Source organism: Mauremys mutica, chromosome 3 (genome assembly GCF_020497125.1).
Source record: "Mauremys mutica isolate MM-2020 ecotype Southern chromosome 3, ASM2049712v1, whole genome shotgun sequence".
Taxonomy (NCBI): Eukaryota; Metazoa; Chordata; order Testudines; family Geoemydidae; genus Mauremys; species Mauremys mutica.
Genome location: NC_059074.1, coordinates 139567194 through 139579416, shown reverse-complemented (window position 1 = coordinate 139579416; position 12223 = coordinate 139567194). Strand labels below are relative to the sequence as shown.

The following is a 12223-nucleotide window of genomic DNA, read 5'->3' as shown; positions in this document are numbered from 1 at the left end:
ATTGTAGACTGAGCTTCATTTCAGCAGCAGGTGAAGAGATTCTCATGTTTCTGTTATAAATAAGAATATAAAATTATATTTGCATGAAACTGTTTGCCAGTCACTTTACAGCAAAATTTTAAGCTGCAAAGTTATTTTTCACTTTGAAGCATGTGAAAATAGAAAAAATTCCATTTTTCCTTGAAATTTTGTACTTGTAAAATTTCAAGCAACTCATCCTTTCCCCCCTTTCTGTTATAATATTGTGGACCACATTGGTCTTTCTCATGCACCTACCTGCGTCATAAAATGAATGCTAATAATTTGAGTGCCAGCATTTTTGTCATTTTAGGATTAAACCAAGGGGCCTTGAGGTCAGTATGATGAAATTTAGGCAAGGCAGGATACACAGATCAGTAACATCACTTATTTGCAAACAGCAGCAGCAAGATCAAAAGGTCACGCAGCATTGACATGAGAAAATATTTGTACATTTGAACACTCAATAGCTCCTACAAGAGTAGAAGAAGAGTTACCCTCGGCCTTTTTCCTAGGCCAGATACGAGTGTTCTAATGTAAATAATTCTGAATCTTCATGCAGTCTGGCTAATCTCACCAGACGTGCAGCCTAATTGTCCACACCCAGTGTCAGACATCTTTCCTCTTAAAGATGTAACGAATATGCTAAAAACATCAAAAAACAAAAGTAGAAGACATTTCAGTTCCACATTCTGTCTATAACTATCTTGTACAACCTAGTACTTCAAAGTAGGGATCAGTTTTCTAATATAAACCACATTTTTGTCCAAAACAATTAAATATGACAGTTTCCTATAAAATTAAGATAAGCTTTTATGAAGGTAATGTTCTTTTAAGTAATTTAATTAATCAGGACTGGCAAACTCTTTTGTCATCCAGGTACAGCTTTCAATAGTGTCCATGTGATAATGAAAATGTAAGTGTGTCCTCCACCAACAGTCCTTAGTTTTTCTGAGAACTACAAGGTATAAGTAAAAGCCCAAAATATCCCCCTCTCCCTTTTTTTTTTTTAAGACACTGGCGAAGGTGCTACATCTTCTCAACAAGAATGGTGAATTACCATGAAAAATAATCTTGCATAAGTATCTGTATTCATTATTTCTCCAGCTTGTCTTGCATCTCATAGATGGAAGTGTGTGTTATTAAGACTCCAAATAGGACTATAAATTGCTCAATTTTCCTAATCGGGGAATAGCTAATGATATCAAACTGAAGGAGGAATCATAGGTTCTGTGGATCTGAAGCCTCCAGTAACCATTTGCACAGTCACCCCACCTGCTTCCATGAAGATTATTTTGTAATCCAACAATACGAATGTATCTCCCTCTTACTTTGTTATCCATTGTCTCCATATTAGCTCTGAGGATTTGATTTTTCTTGAGTAGGCAAACCCTGCTGTTGCAGTACTGTGGTCTTTTATTGGGATTTTTTTTTCTGTGTAGATTCCTAACATTATTCACCTTTTTTAATCTGTTGAAGTTATTGTTTCTTGTAGGGAGTTGCAGATTTAAGTTGGTATCTCATTGTTTTTTGCTCTGACGGGGTTTTTTAAACTCATGTAAGAGCACAGTAAGTTCTTACTGTGACAGTATTTGGAAAAGCTCCATGTCTTTTAATGGATGAAAAATGAAAAGTTTGCTGTTTTACAGTAGCCAGTTTATTCTGTGTATTAAGTATTTTAAGATATCGTAACGAGAAGGAGGGAGAAAAGGGGAACTTTACTCCTAAAAGTGAATAGGAAAAACTCCTGTGCAGGACTGCCAAATCATGCAACAATGAATGCTAATCTCAAAATGAGGAGAAATACCTGAGAAAACTGGCTAGATGGGGAAAAATGGCTCCTCTCTTACTGAGATCCCACATACCTATCTCCCAGTTCGGCAAGAACACTGGAAAAGTCTCGAACAACTCCTCAGGCCAGATAAAGTCAATATTCAGTTTTTTCAAACTACAAAGTTGGGAGATTTATCATTTTTTGGATACAGTTAAACTCACAACTCATAATTTGATTGACACTGTCAGAACCAGCATATGGGCAGTCAGACCTACTGAGCAGGAGTTGGGATTCAGACTGAATCAGATACCAGGAGGAGGTCAGAGTCCGAGACAGGCCAGGAGGCAGATTGAGAATCAATCATCTGGGGGCAGGCAGGGCCAGGATATTGGGAGGTCAGAGTCTGAAACAGGCCAGAGGGCAAACCGAGAGGGCATCAGGCAGGGTCAGGTTACCAAGAGATTGAGGTCAGGCTCCAGGTTACAGATAATCAAATAACACAGTCGAGGACAAACAAGGATCAGACGCCAGAATCTAGGGTCTATCGCAAGCAGAAATGGGCAGGCAGTGTATGTTGCTAAGGCAGCTCCATTCATGGGTTCCTGGTTTAAGTACTAGTACCAGCCCATCAGTGGGCTGTGAGGGGCTGCCACTCAGGTCCTATTGGGCGGTACTTCCTGCTGAGCCCATCCTCACAGGGTCCTCCTGTGGTGATGCAGAGATGTTAATGGCCCAAAACCCCCATGGTCCCAGATTCTATCCCTGCAGGTTCTGACAGATACCACCACAACCTTCTGTACGTGTGACTTTCTTACTTTATGTAAGTGATAGGTGTCTGAGACTGTTTTATAAAATAGTTATCACCACTGTTGATCAGAGCTTTAAATTATGTGCTTTCTTGTTGCTGCAACAGTTGCCACAATTCATACAAAGTTATAACAAATATATTTTTAACTTTTATTGAAAAATATATGGGTGGTGAATATTTGCTAACAGACCAACAACTGAAGTGATAAGAATGTGTGAAGTGTTAGTAAAAATTATTAGGTGCATACTATTCACCTGAACTGTAAGGTTAATTGAAAACAGTTTTTTCCTCCTGAATTAACTGTAAATTGGTGTATCCAAGTTCTCAGTTTTCTTTCACAACATAGGTGTGCAGACAGTTTGTTTAGTTGTTTTAATCTTTTTCCATCTGTTCTGTCAGAATTGATTGAGCAATAAGATATGTCAGGGTCTGCATTGTCTTATAATGCATATCTCTAGAGAGTTGAGAGGGACTGTGAGTAGACTGAATGACAAGGGTGTTCAGCACCCCAAGAAGTCATCTTTTATGACATTAATGATTAATGCACACAACAGTGTGAAAATGATTCTTCTATTGCCTTTAAAAATAAATCATCTTATGAACAACAGTCTGTAAGAGACTGACAATGGGATGTGGAGTCTTTCATTCTCATGGTCACAAGAGTGTTTGTCTTAGATTAGTAGAGTTTAAAAAAAAGTTAAAATCATCAGATTGCTTTTTGGTACCGTATGTTAAATAAACTATGGATTGCATGAGCTTGTCTCCTATAATCAGGAAGAAGACTTTGAGAAGCCAGTAGGGGCTTGAATCTCTCAAGAAGCAGTAGCAACAGCACTACATTAATCAGTGCTTAGGTTGTGTGCGGATACATGCTCCTTTCTATGAAAGGTGCCTTCAGATCCTTTTCTGGTTCATTATTTCCATGCCAGGGCAGTAGCAAGGGTTTTTGGAAAACTATACCCCAGTTATGTAAAGCAGTGTCCCATCACATAATCAGTCACTACTGTAAATGGTTGATAGCATTTGTCTTAAAACCTCACTCAGTTAGCAGATGGTGAACTCACTAAAAGCATTAAATACATTTGATCGGCTCACTATTGCAGCTGGATAGAGAAAAGGTGAGAGTGGTTTTCTAGAGATTGACAGCCTTGGGTGTGGACTGTATTTAATGATGTATTTACTGTCTAAAATGATAAAAGTATAAATATGGGACAATTATTTTTTCTTGAATTTTTGCTTTAAAAAGTCATTTTATGTATCAGATATCTGAGTCAGATCTGAAATATATCTGCCTACCTATTTAACTAAATTTTGTTAGCTGGTACTGGTATTTTGCTATATCTATATAATAACATAATTAGGTTTATTAGCCTTTTAAGCACAGTGAAAATTGAAGTTATGCAAATCAATAGCTTAACCCTGTTTGAAATTACAATACTGTCCAGTGTCCATAAAACATCTGTAAGAGCACTTAAGTAACTGCATATTCTTGAAGCAAATATTTTGTCGTAGGATATACCTGTAGGGCATTCCCTTGCTGTAGGGATGGGTGCCTCTCTCATTCCCGACATCTTTTTTCTGGCATCACTGTAGCCCTGATTCGAAGTGCCAAGTGCAATCCTTAAGCTGTATGTCTTATGAAGCCCTTCTGGGCATACCAGCAGTTCTAAATGGAAATGGCAAATAAAATAATCCTGCAGCCCACAAAACTGTCTGGGCTAACTCCACTGTTCCTCACAAGATTGAAGATAAACGGTCTCTGTCAGGGGCGATTGGGTTCCTAACCCCGTGTGTCTGGGGGCAGGCTGGGCTATTCACCCTGGGCTCTAAAAAACAAACAAACAAATAATGCTCTCGTCCCCCCAAAAAGTAAAGATGGTCCTCTTTATCTCTTCAGAGGATCCAGGCAGCAGAGGTTCTTCAGGATCTATTCTGGTAAGCAGTCCTGCTTTGTGGGGCCCAGGAGTTCAAGCTCTGCTTCTCTCTGAGTGCCACCCCACACTGGGCTTCGATCCTACCATATAAGGAGCTGCCCCTCTCCAGGTTTGACAGTCCTCATAGAAGCACCAGTTTGGTGCTGATTGTGCACAGAGTAGCTCTTTAACCGCGTCCTTACTGGGTGGGAACCTGGTCCACCATAGTACGCCTTAACATGTGCAGGTCTTTGGTAAAGCACATGTGCAACCCATACTATGCCCTGTGTTAGATACAAATAAGACTGTACATTTTAGTGTCATTCCAGGGTCTGTTAAAGTTTAATAATCACAATTTAATCGTAAATTTAATTTATGGCCACTTTAAGGCCTTAATGAGAATCAGACTGATAATCTTCTAGTCAAATTCAAATGGCTCTTGCTGCTGTCTAGACATACAGGAGTAGGTAAGCAACCCAACATAATCTTTTAAGTTGTGACCCATGATAACGAATGACAGCCATGCCCCCTCATTTAAGGGAGCCCATAATATCTCATTTCTTGAGTCTTTCCACAGCCCACAGTTTTATCCAAGTTGACCTCCAGTCAGCTTGCTTCTCCATCAAACACTAGGTAAGTAAACCCCAGCTACAATGACTTGATCTGATGAAGTAGAGCTGGCTCTCATCTGCATACTGAAATCAAAGACACTGTAGCTCACACCTCTTTACTAATCTTCTAGAAGGCTCTTATGCCCTTTGAACAGGAGGGGTGACATTAGAACTTTTGCAACCTTCTATAAAAGAGTCCTGAGGAAAAGACAGAAGTGTACTTGAATGACTTATTTAGCTTGAGTAGTGTACACTTTGTTTGGGGGAGGGGAGCACCAAGTATATGACTTAAATAGGCACCCCGATTCAAGAAAATGCAGCTGTTCAGTATATATTCAGCATAGTCATCATTTCTGTATTTTCTTCCTGTTTCTTTGCAGTTCTGTGCTGTACTCATGAACAATCTTAAATACTGTTCTTACGACATTTGTAAACTACTTAACTTTTTGTCATGCTCCTTTAAGCTTTACAGGCTGTGCAACTCTAAAAGGTGTGTATAGCCAATTGAGCTGAAGCATTCCTGACCTTAAGATGCATTCAATTTAAGAAAAAAAAAGATTTAAGAGTTGGTTGAAAAAGATACTATAGCATTAGGAGAAAATACTTACACAGACACTCATTCTTGTACATATACACTTAATATAGATTTGATCCTAAGAGGTACTGAGCACTAACCAGTGCCATTAACTTTCCACATTCTGTAAATTCTGAAAAATTCTTAAGATAGAATTGTGCACATAATATTTCTGATGTAAAGAAAAAAATTAATTTCATGTGTTTACTATGACTTAATTATACATGTTATTAAATTTATATTATGATAAACTGACACACATTTTCCATAATTTACCATTATTTTTTATTGCTCTTTTTCCTAAACTAAAACCTTTGAATGCACTTGCTTCTCTAGTTGGCTGTAAACCAGGTATTTAAACAAAAATAAAGGGTTGCCAGTTTTGCCAGCTGGGGATGAGAACCCGGCTGGTGATAGCGGGTTCGCGAGGCAGTTAATCCAGTTTTTATGCTTTTTTTTATTTTATGTAAAAAGAAGTTAAAAATCACATTTGGCTCTTTCTTTGTACTGTTTTGTTGCTGTTGTGGGAATGCAGCAAAAGATTGCTCATACTTTTTATTATTATTAGGTAAAGCCCCACATACAGTACATTCCTGCTATTGGCCATGTGATAATGCCTTGTTCAGAAAATGAAAGCTTTTTTTTTCTCCATTGCCATTTTCTAACTCATACATTCAGTCCACACCTCATCTTATGTGTAGTATAGGTACCATTGTGTCACTGTTTTATTTATTTTGCTGTCATTACAAGAAAAATGCTAACAGTAGAAATGACCGCATGTGTGAAAAATTTACGTTTCCAATAAGTTAGAGAAAATGGTGATTAAAAGATTCTAAACATCACAGATTGATATTCAGTTTTTCAGCGAATCGCTTGCAACAGTCTCCTACTCATACAATATTTAATCTTAAAAAGCAGAAGTAATTTTAGCTCATTTGGTCACATGTATGTATACAGGAAATTAGTTTAATTTTACACTCTCCAAAATCTCACCTTTTCCTTGAAAATATCAAATTCTGATATAATAAAGAGTATCTGATGAGTCTCTGTGTTTTGGCATAAGTAAATATAATTGATGTATAAATAGCATGAGTTAATTTGTTAAAACTTACAATTCTTGATCTTAGTTATATACATGCCCTTAGTAATATACATTTTCATCATACTACTTCTAATCTTTAATGATAGTGAAGACTAAGTATTCGAGCGTATACATTGACATGGGGCCATTGGAATTGCCATACTGACCCAGACCAGTGGGTCACCTGGTCTATGTTCTGTCTCTTACCATGGCCAGTATCAAATGCTTCAGAGGAAGGTGCAAGAAGCTCTGTTAGAAGACAGTTATGGAATAACCTGGTCATAGGAAGAAACTTTTCCCTACCTTTCAAAGGTTAGATTGCCTTGTGCCCTAAAGTATGAGGGTTTATTTCACTTCTGATTTTTTTTTCCTTTTAAAAATATCCTGACTAGTATACATCTGGATATTCTCATTATCCATATATGTCCTCTTCTTTTTTGAATTCTGCTAAGCTCTTGGCCTCAGTGATCGTTTGTGGCAATGAGTTCCACAAGCTAATTTGTTTGTGTGAAATACTATTCTTCTTTGAGTGATTGCTCATGTCAATTCAAATAGGTTTGTGTGCATGATTATCTGAAGTTTTTACCCTAGCAGTACCTGTGGGGTCGGCTATAGAGCCCACTGGAGTGGCGCCTTTGTGGCGGTGTATATAGGTTCCTACCAACCCAGCGCCTGTTCAGTTCCTTCTTACCGCCAGTGATGGTCGTTAGAGCATCTGGTCTCTTGCTTTAGCCACTCTTCCTAGTGGTTTTCCCTGTATATAGTTGTTATCCTTCACTATCTTAGTTAGTTAGTCAGTTAGTTTGTTAGTAAGTTTAAGTTGGGGGTGTTCCCCCGGAAATATTTTTCCCTGTCGCCGGGGCATGCTGCAGCCCCAGGGGTTCAAGTCGTGCCTTAGGTGTGGTAAGCCTATGCCAAGAGGGGATCCACATGCCGCATTCTGAAGTGCCTGGGAGAGGGTAATTTGCAAGACAGGTGCACCATCTGCAGAGGCTTTAAGCCCAGAACTAAGAGGGGGAGAGAGACTATTGCCTCAAGTTCCTTTTGATGGAGTCCGCTCTCAGGCTCCAATTGACTCAAGAGCCGGCACCGGCAGCTTCAGTTCACAGCGCACTGGCCTCGGTGTGGGACATCTCAGCACTGAGGGAGGACCTGCATAAGGAGCATCAGCACTGCTCCCTGTGCGGAAGGCCGGCTCATCACAATCACAATCCCAGGTGCTGCATAAGAAGAAGAAGGCAGAACAATGCTGCTCCCCTGTCAAGAACTGCTGACAGGACTCCAGTGTGGTGCATCCCACACCGAGACACCGGAAGGCTGGTCCGTCGGTCCCAACACTGTTGACTCCAGCCTCGAAGGGTGGGCGGGAGGATCGATCGAGTCTGGTGTGGGTGGACACTTGAACTGCAGTGCTCGGACTCTGTTAGGGAAGTTCTGTTGTGGAACAGGAAGTCCTCCACTCGCACAACATACCTGGCAAAGTGGAAGTGTTTCTCCATTTGGTTCCTACAGAAAAGTACCTCCCTGCAGCAAGCCTCTACCCTCTAAACCTTCCATCTGGGTGTGGCAGGCAGGTCAGTCTTTACAAATCCCATGGTGAGCTGGTTTAAGGGCTTGGATAGGCTTTACCCCCAGGTGAGGCAGCCCGTTCCTCAGTGGGATTTTAATCTGGTCCTTTCCAGACTCATGGGTCCCCTTTTCGAGCCTCTGGCCACCTGCCCCATATCCTATCTTTCCTGGAAGGTGGCCTTTCTGATGACCATAACCTTGGCCAGAAGGGGCTCAGAGCGCTGACTTCTGAGCCCCACTACACAGTCTTTGACAAGGTGCAGCTATGCCGTCACCCAACATTCCTACCCAATATAGTATCCCAGTTTCACGTTAACCAGGGCATATTCTACTGGTATTCTTTCCTAAACCACATGCCAGCAACAAAGAGCTGACACTCCGTTCCCTGGATGTCTAGCCTTCTACATTGAACTCACAAAGCTGTTTTGTAAGTCACCACAGCTTTTTATTGCAATCGCTGAGAGGATGAAAGGACTTCCCATCTCGTCCTGCATCAGAACGTGCTGAGAAGCTTAGAAGACAGACCTGGCTAAGATCCCAGCCTCAGCATTGACAGCACACTCCACAAGAGTGATGACATGTTCTGCTGCGTTCCTTGCACAAGTCCCCATTCAGGACATATGCAAGACAGCAACGTGGTCTTCACGTCGCACTACGCCATCACTAAACAGGCGAGGGACAATGCGGCATTCGGCAGGGCAGTACTGCAATCAACAACTCGGTGAACTCCAACCCCTCCTCCGTTGAAACTGCGTGGCAGTCACCTATTGGAATGGACATGAGCAATCACTTGAAGAGGAAAAGATGTTTACCTGCCTTTCATAACTGTTGTTCTTCAAGATATGTTGCTCATGTCCATTCCAAATCCCGCCCGCCTCCCCTCTTTCGGAGTGTTCCAGCAAAGAGGAACTGCGCAGGTGGGGGGTTGGCAGGGACCAATATACACAGTCACAAAGGCACCACTCCAGGGGGCTCCACCGCTAGGGGAAAAACTTGTGACAATCGTGCACACGGCACGCGCACACACCTATTGGAATGGACATGAGCAACACATCCTGAAGAACAACAGTTATGAAAGGTAGGTACTGTCTTTTCTCCATTTATCTGTTTCAGATTTGCTCCCTTTCAATTTCAGCATTCAACAATAGAGCAACTGCATAAAGGTTTTTTAAAGTAGTACTGATATAATCCAACCATTTCTGTTTATCTTCATCACCTCTCACCTTGGCTATTGCAACTCCATTTTCTGTCCTCTCCCAAAAGACTTAGGCTTTCAGACCCCAGCATGTGCAGATGCTGCTGGCTGCTTTGTCACAAGTACAAAAAAGTGCATCCCCATGCCCAAACAGTTACACTGGCTCCTTGTTCATTCCAAGGTCCCAAGTAAATTTGGATTTCTCTTTTTTTTAAATAAACCTTTTTTCCCCTGTATCTCTGCATTGACTATAACTGTCCTACAGGGCCTTGTGTCTCTCTACTTCCATTCCAGGTCACTTCATTTATCTGACCACTCTTGGCAACTCAATAGAGTTTTGTCGTTGTGAAATCCTTTTCCTCAGCAGCTTCTTTTGTTTGGAACAGCCTTCCCCTATCTCTGCATCTTTGTTATCAAGTCACAGAGGAAAACCTCTTATTTCCTTTACCTGTGTCTCTTAAATTATCTCTAGAATGTATTATTCAGGTCTATAATTCATTATATTGAACTCATAAAATTTTGGGTTACCGTTTATTTAAAAGATTCTTTACAAAATAAAGTTGCATTTTGTATTTTGCCTCTTGAGTGTATCTGTCCTGAGTAAATATTTGTGCCCTGTGCTCTTAAAATTACTGTCTTTCATATGAAGGAATTCATATTATTAACTTCTATTTGTCACACAGTTTTTAAGGTTCTTAGATGAATCATTAAAGGAATTTGAACAAATCAGCACTTTTCAGGATGCCTGTATATATGTATAGACACATTGTACCCCTCAACGGGATTGCTTTTAGGGCTTCTTTATGGTCATGTTCCTTTGTGATACCTTTCTCCATTTCATTATGAAGGTGTATTGAAATCAGCTTGTCTAGGTTGCTTATCTCCATTCTCTCTGGGGATATTGGGGTGAAGGGTTGTGACATAAGAAATCCTCTAGAGCCATAAACAGTGGAGACAAGCATATTTCAATGCACCAGAATCAGTTCTGGTATGCTGTGCTTTGGACTGTGCAGGAAGTGTAGCTGGGGGTCCAGCATATGAACAGCCTGCTAGGAAGCTATGCATACTTTAAGAGTGTTAAAATGTTTGTTAGTCTTAGACTCTCCTGCTGCAGTTGGAGAGCCGAAGTGATGAGAGGAGGTAGTTGGGGAGGCGGAAAGAGAAAAAGCCTAAGACAGGAGTCAGAGAGGCGCTAAAGACAGCGGCGGTGGTTGATGGCCAGTAGATCAAGCTTCCCTTCCTCTCCTGAAATGGAGGGCCCTATGATAGGGGAATGGAGAGAACAGGGGAAGGAAAAATGCACTGGTCACATTGATGACAACCTTCTCTGTTCCGTTTGTCTCAGACAGTTGTGCTGTCACAGCACCATTTAGCATGAATAGAATTTCAACCAGCACTAGTTGAGCTCAATTTTGTAATAAGCAATAAACTTTGTAGGGTCAGTGTCTCTGTGTCCAATGTTTTGGGAATCTGTGCCCCATATTACAGCATGGCGAGGTTGAAAGATATATGTTGGAGGGAGGGATAGCTCAGTGGTTTGAGCATTGGCCTGCTAAACCCAGGGTTGTGAGTTCAATCCTTGAGGGGGCCACTTAGGAATCTGGGGCAAAAATTGGTCCTGCTAGTGAAGGCAGAGGGCTGCACTCAAATGACCTTTCAAGGTCCCTTCCAGTTCTAGGAGATTGGTATATCTCCAATTATTACCTTTATTACCTATGTTAATACATGAAAACCTTAAATCTAAACTGATTGAAAAGATCTTTTTGAAACTCCATATGATTTATGCATGGGTTTTTTAATTTTTAATTTTAGGTATTAGAAGACAATGACTATGGTCGTGCAGTGGACTGGTGGGGCCTGGGAGTTGTCATGTATGAAATGATGTGTGGGAGATTACCATTCTACAACCAGGATCATGAGAAACTGTTTGAACTAATACTAATGGAGGACATAAAATTCCCTCGAACTCTCTCGTCAGATGCAAAGTCATTACTTTCAGGTCTCCTGATAAAAGATCCAAATAAACGGTGAGTGTAAAAGAACTCTAATGAGATATAATCTTAAATCTTAACTTCATTAAATTAGAAAAATGAAATTAATGTAATATCTGTGTAATAACTGATTATGCTGAATATTGTCTAGGCTAATGCTATCCTGGGCAGGTTGGTGGGAGAGAGAGAGAGAGAGAGAGAATGCATAACAACTGAGTGAGCTACCATGATAAGGAGATTTTGGCTGCGGGGGAAGAGTCCCAAGGATTTGACAATTAGATAGTCACCAATTCCCCTAGAAAAGCAACTGATTGAATAAAGAAAAACCAATACACGTTACAAACATACCATAAATTTAGGCTAAATAAAAAAGTCCCAAGGGTAAATATGCAGGCAAGAAGACCAGTAGCAGGGTGTAGGCTACCCCGTTTATTGCACTGAGTGCAACATGCATGATTACCTGCCTCATAGGCAGGTGGCATATGTGCATGTGTGGTGCAAGCAACTTATGGCCCTCAGAAACAGAGTACAGGCTCCTGAGGCCAGAGTGGCTGAACTGGAGGAGCGAAAGGAGACAGAGAGGTGCACAGAGGAGACTTTTAGGGACATAGTAGAGCGGTCCCTCCTCCTGACTGACCATCCCTGTTCTGTTAATGAGGACAAAATTCTTGGGGCAGGAGAGCATCAAA

At 40.9% G+C, this 12223-nt stretch overlaps 1 protein-coding gene across 2 annotated transcripts in view; it reads left to right on the top strand.

Moving 5' to 3' along the window:
- Window positions 1-12223, top strand: part of AKT3 (AKT serine/threonine kinase 3) — a 265481-nt gene that overhangs the window by 210371 nt on the left and 42887 nt on the right. For both annotated transcript variants that reach the window (XM_045008484.1, XM_045008483.1), the window contains exon 10: window positions 11356-11570. In XM_045008484.1, coding sequence (XP_044864419.1) covers window positions 11356-11570 — 215 coding nt within the window. The remainder of the gene's footprint in view (window positions 1-11355; window positions 11571-12223) is intronic.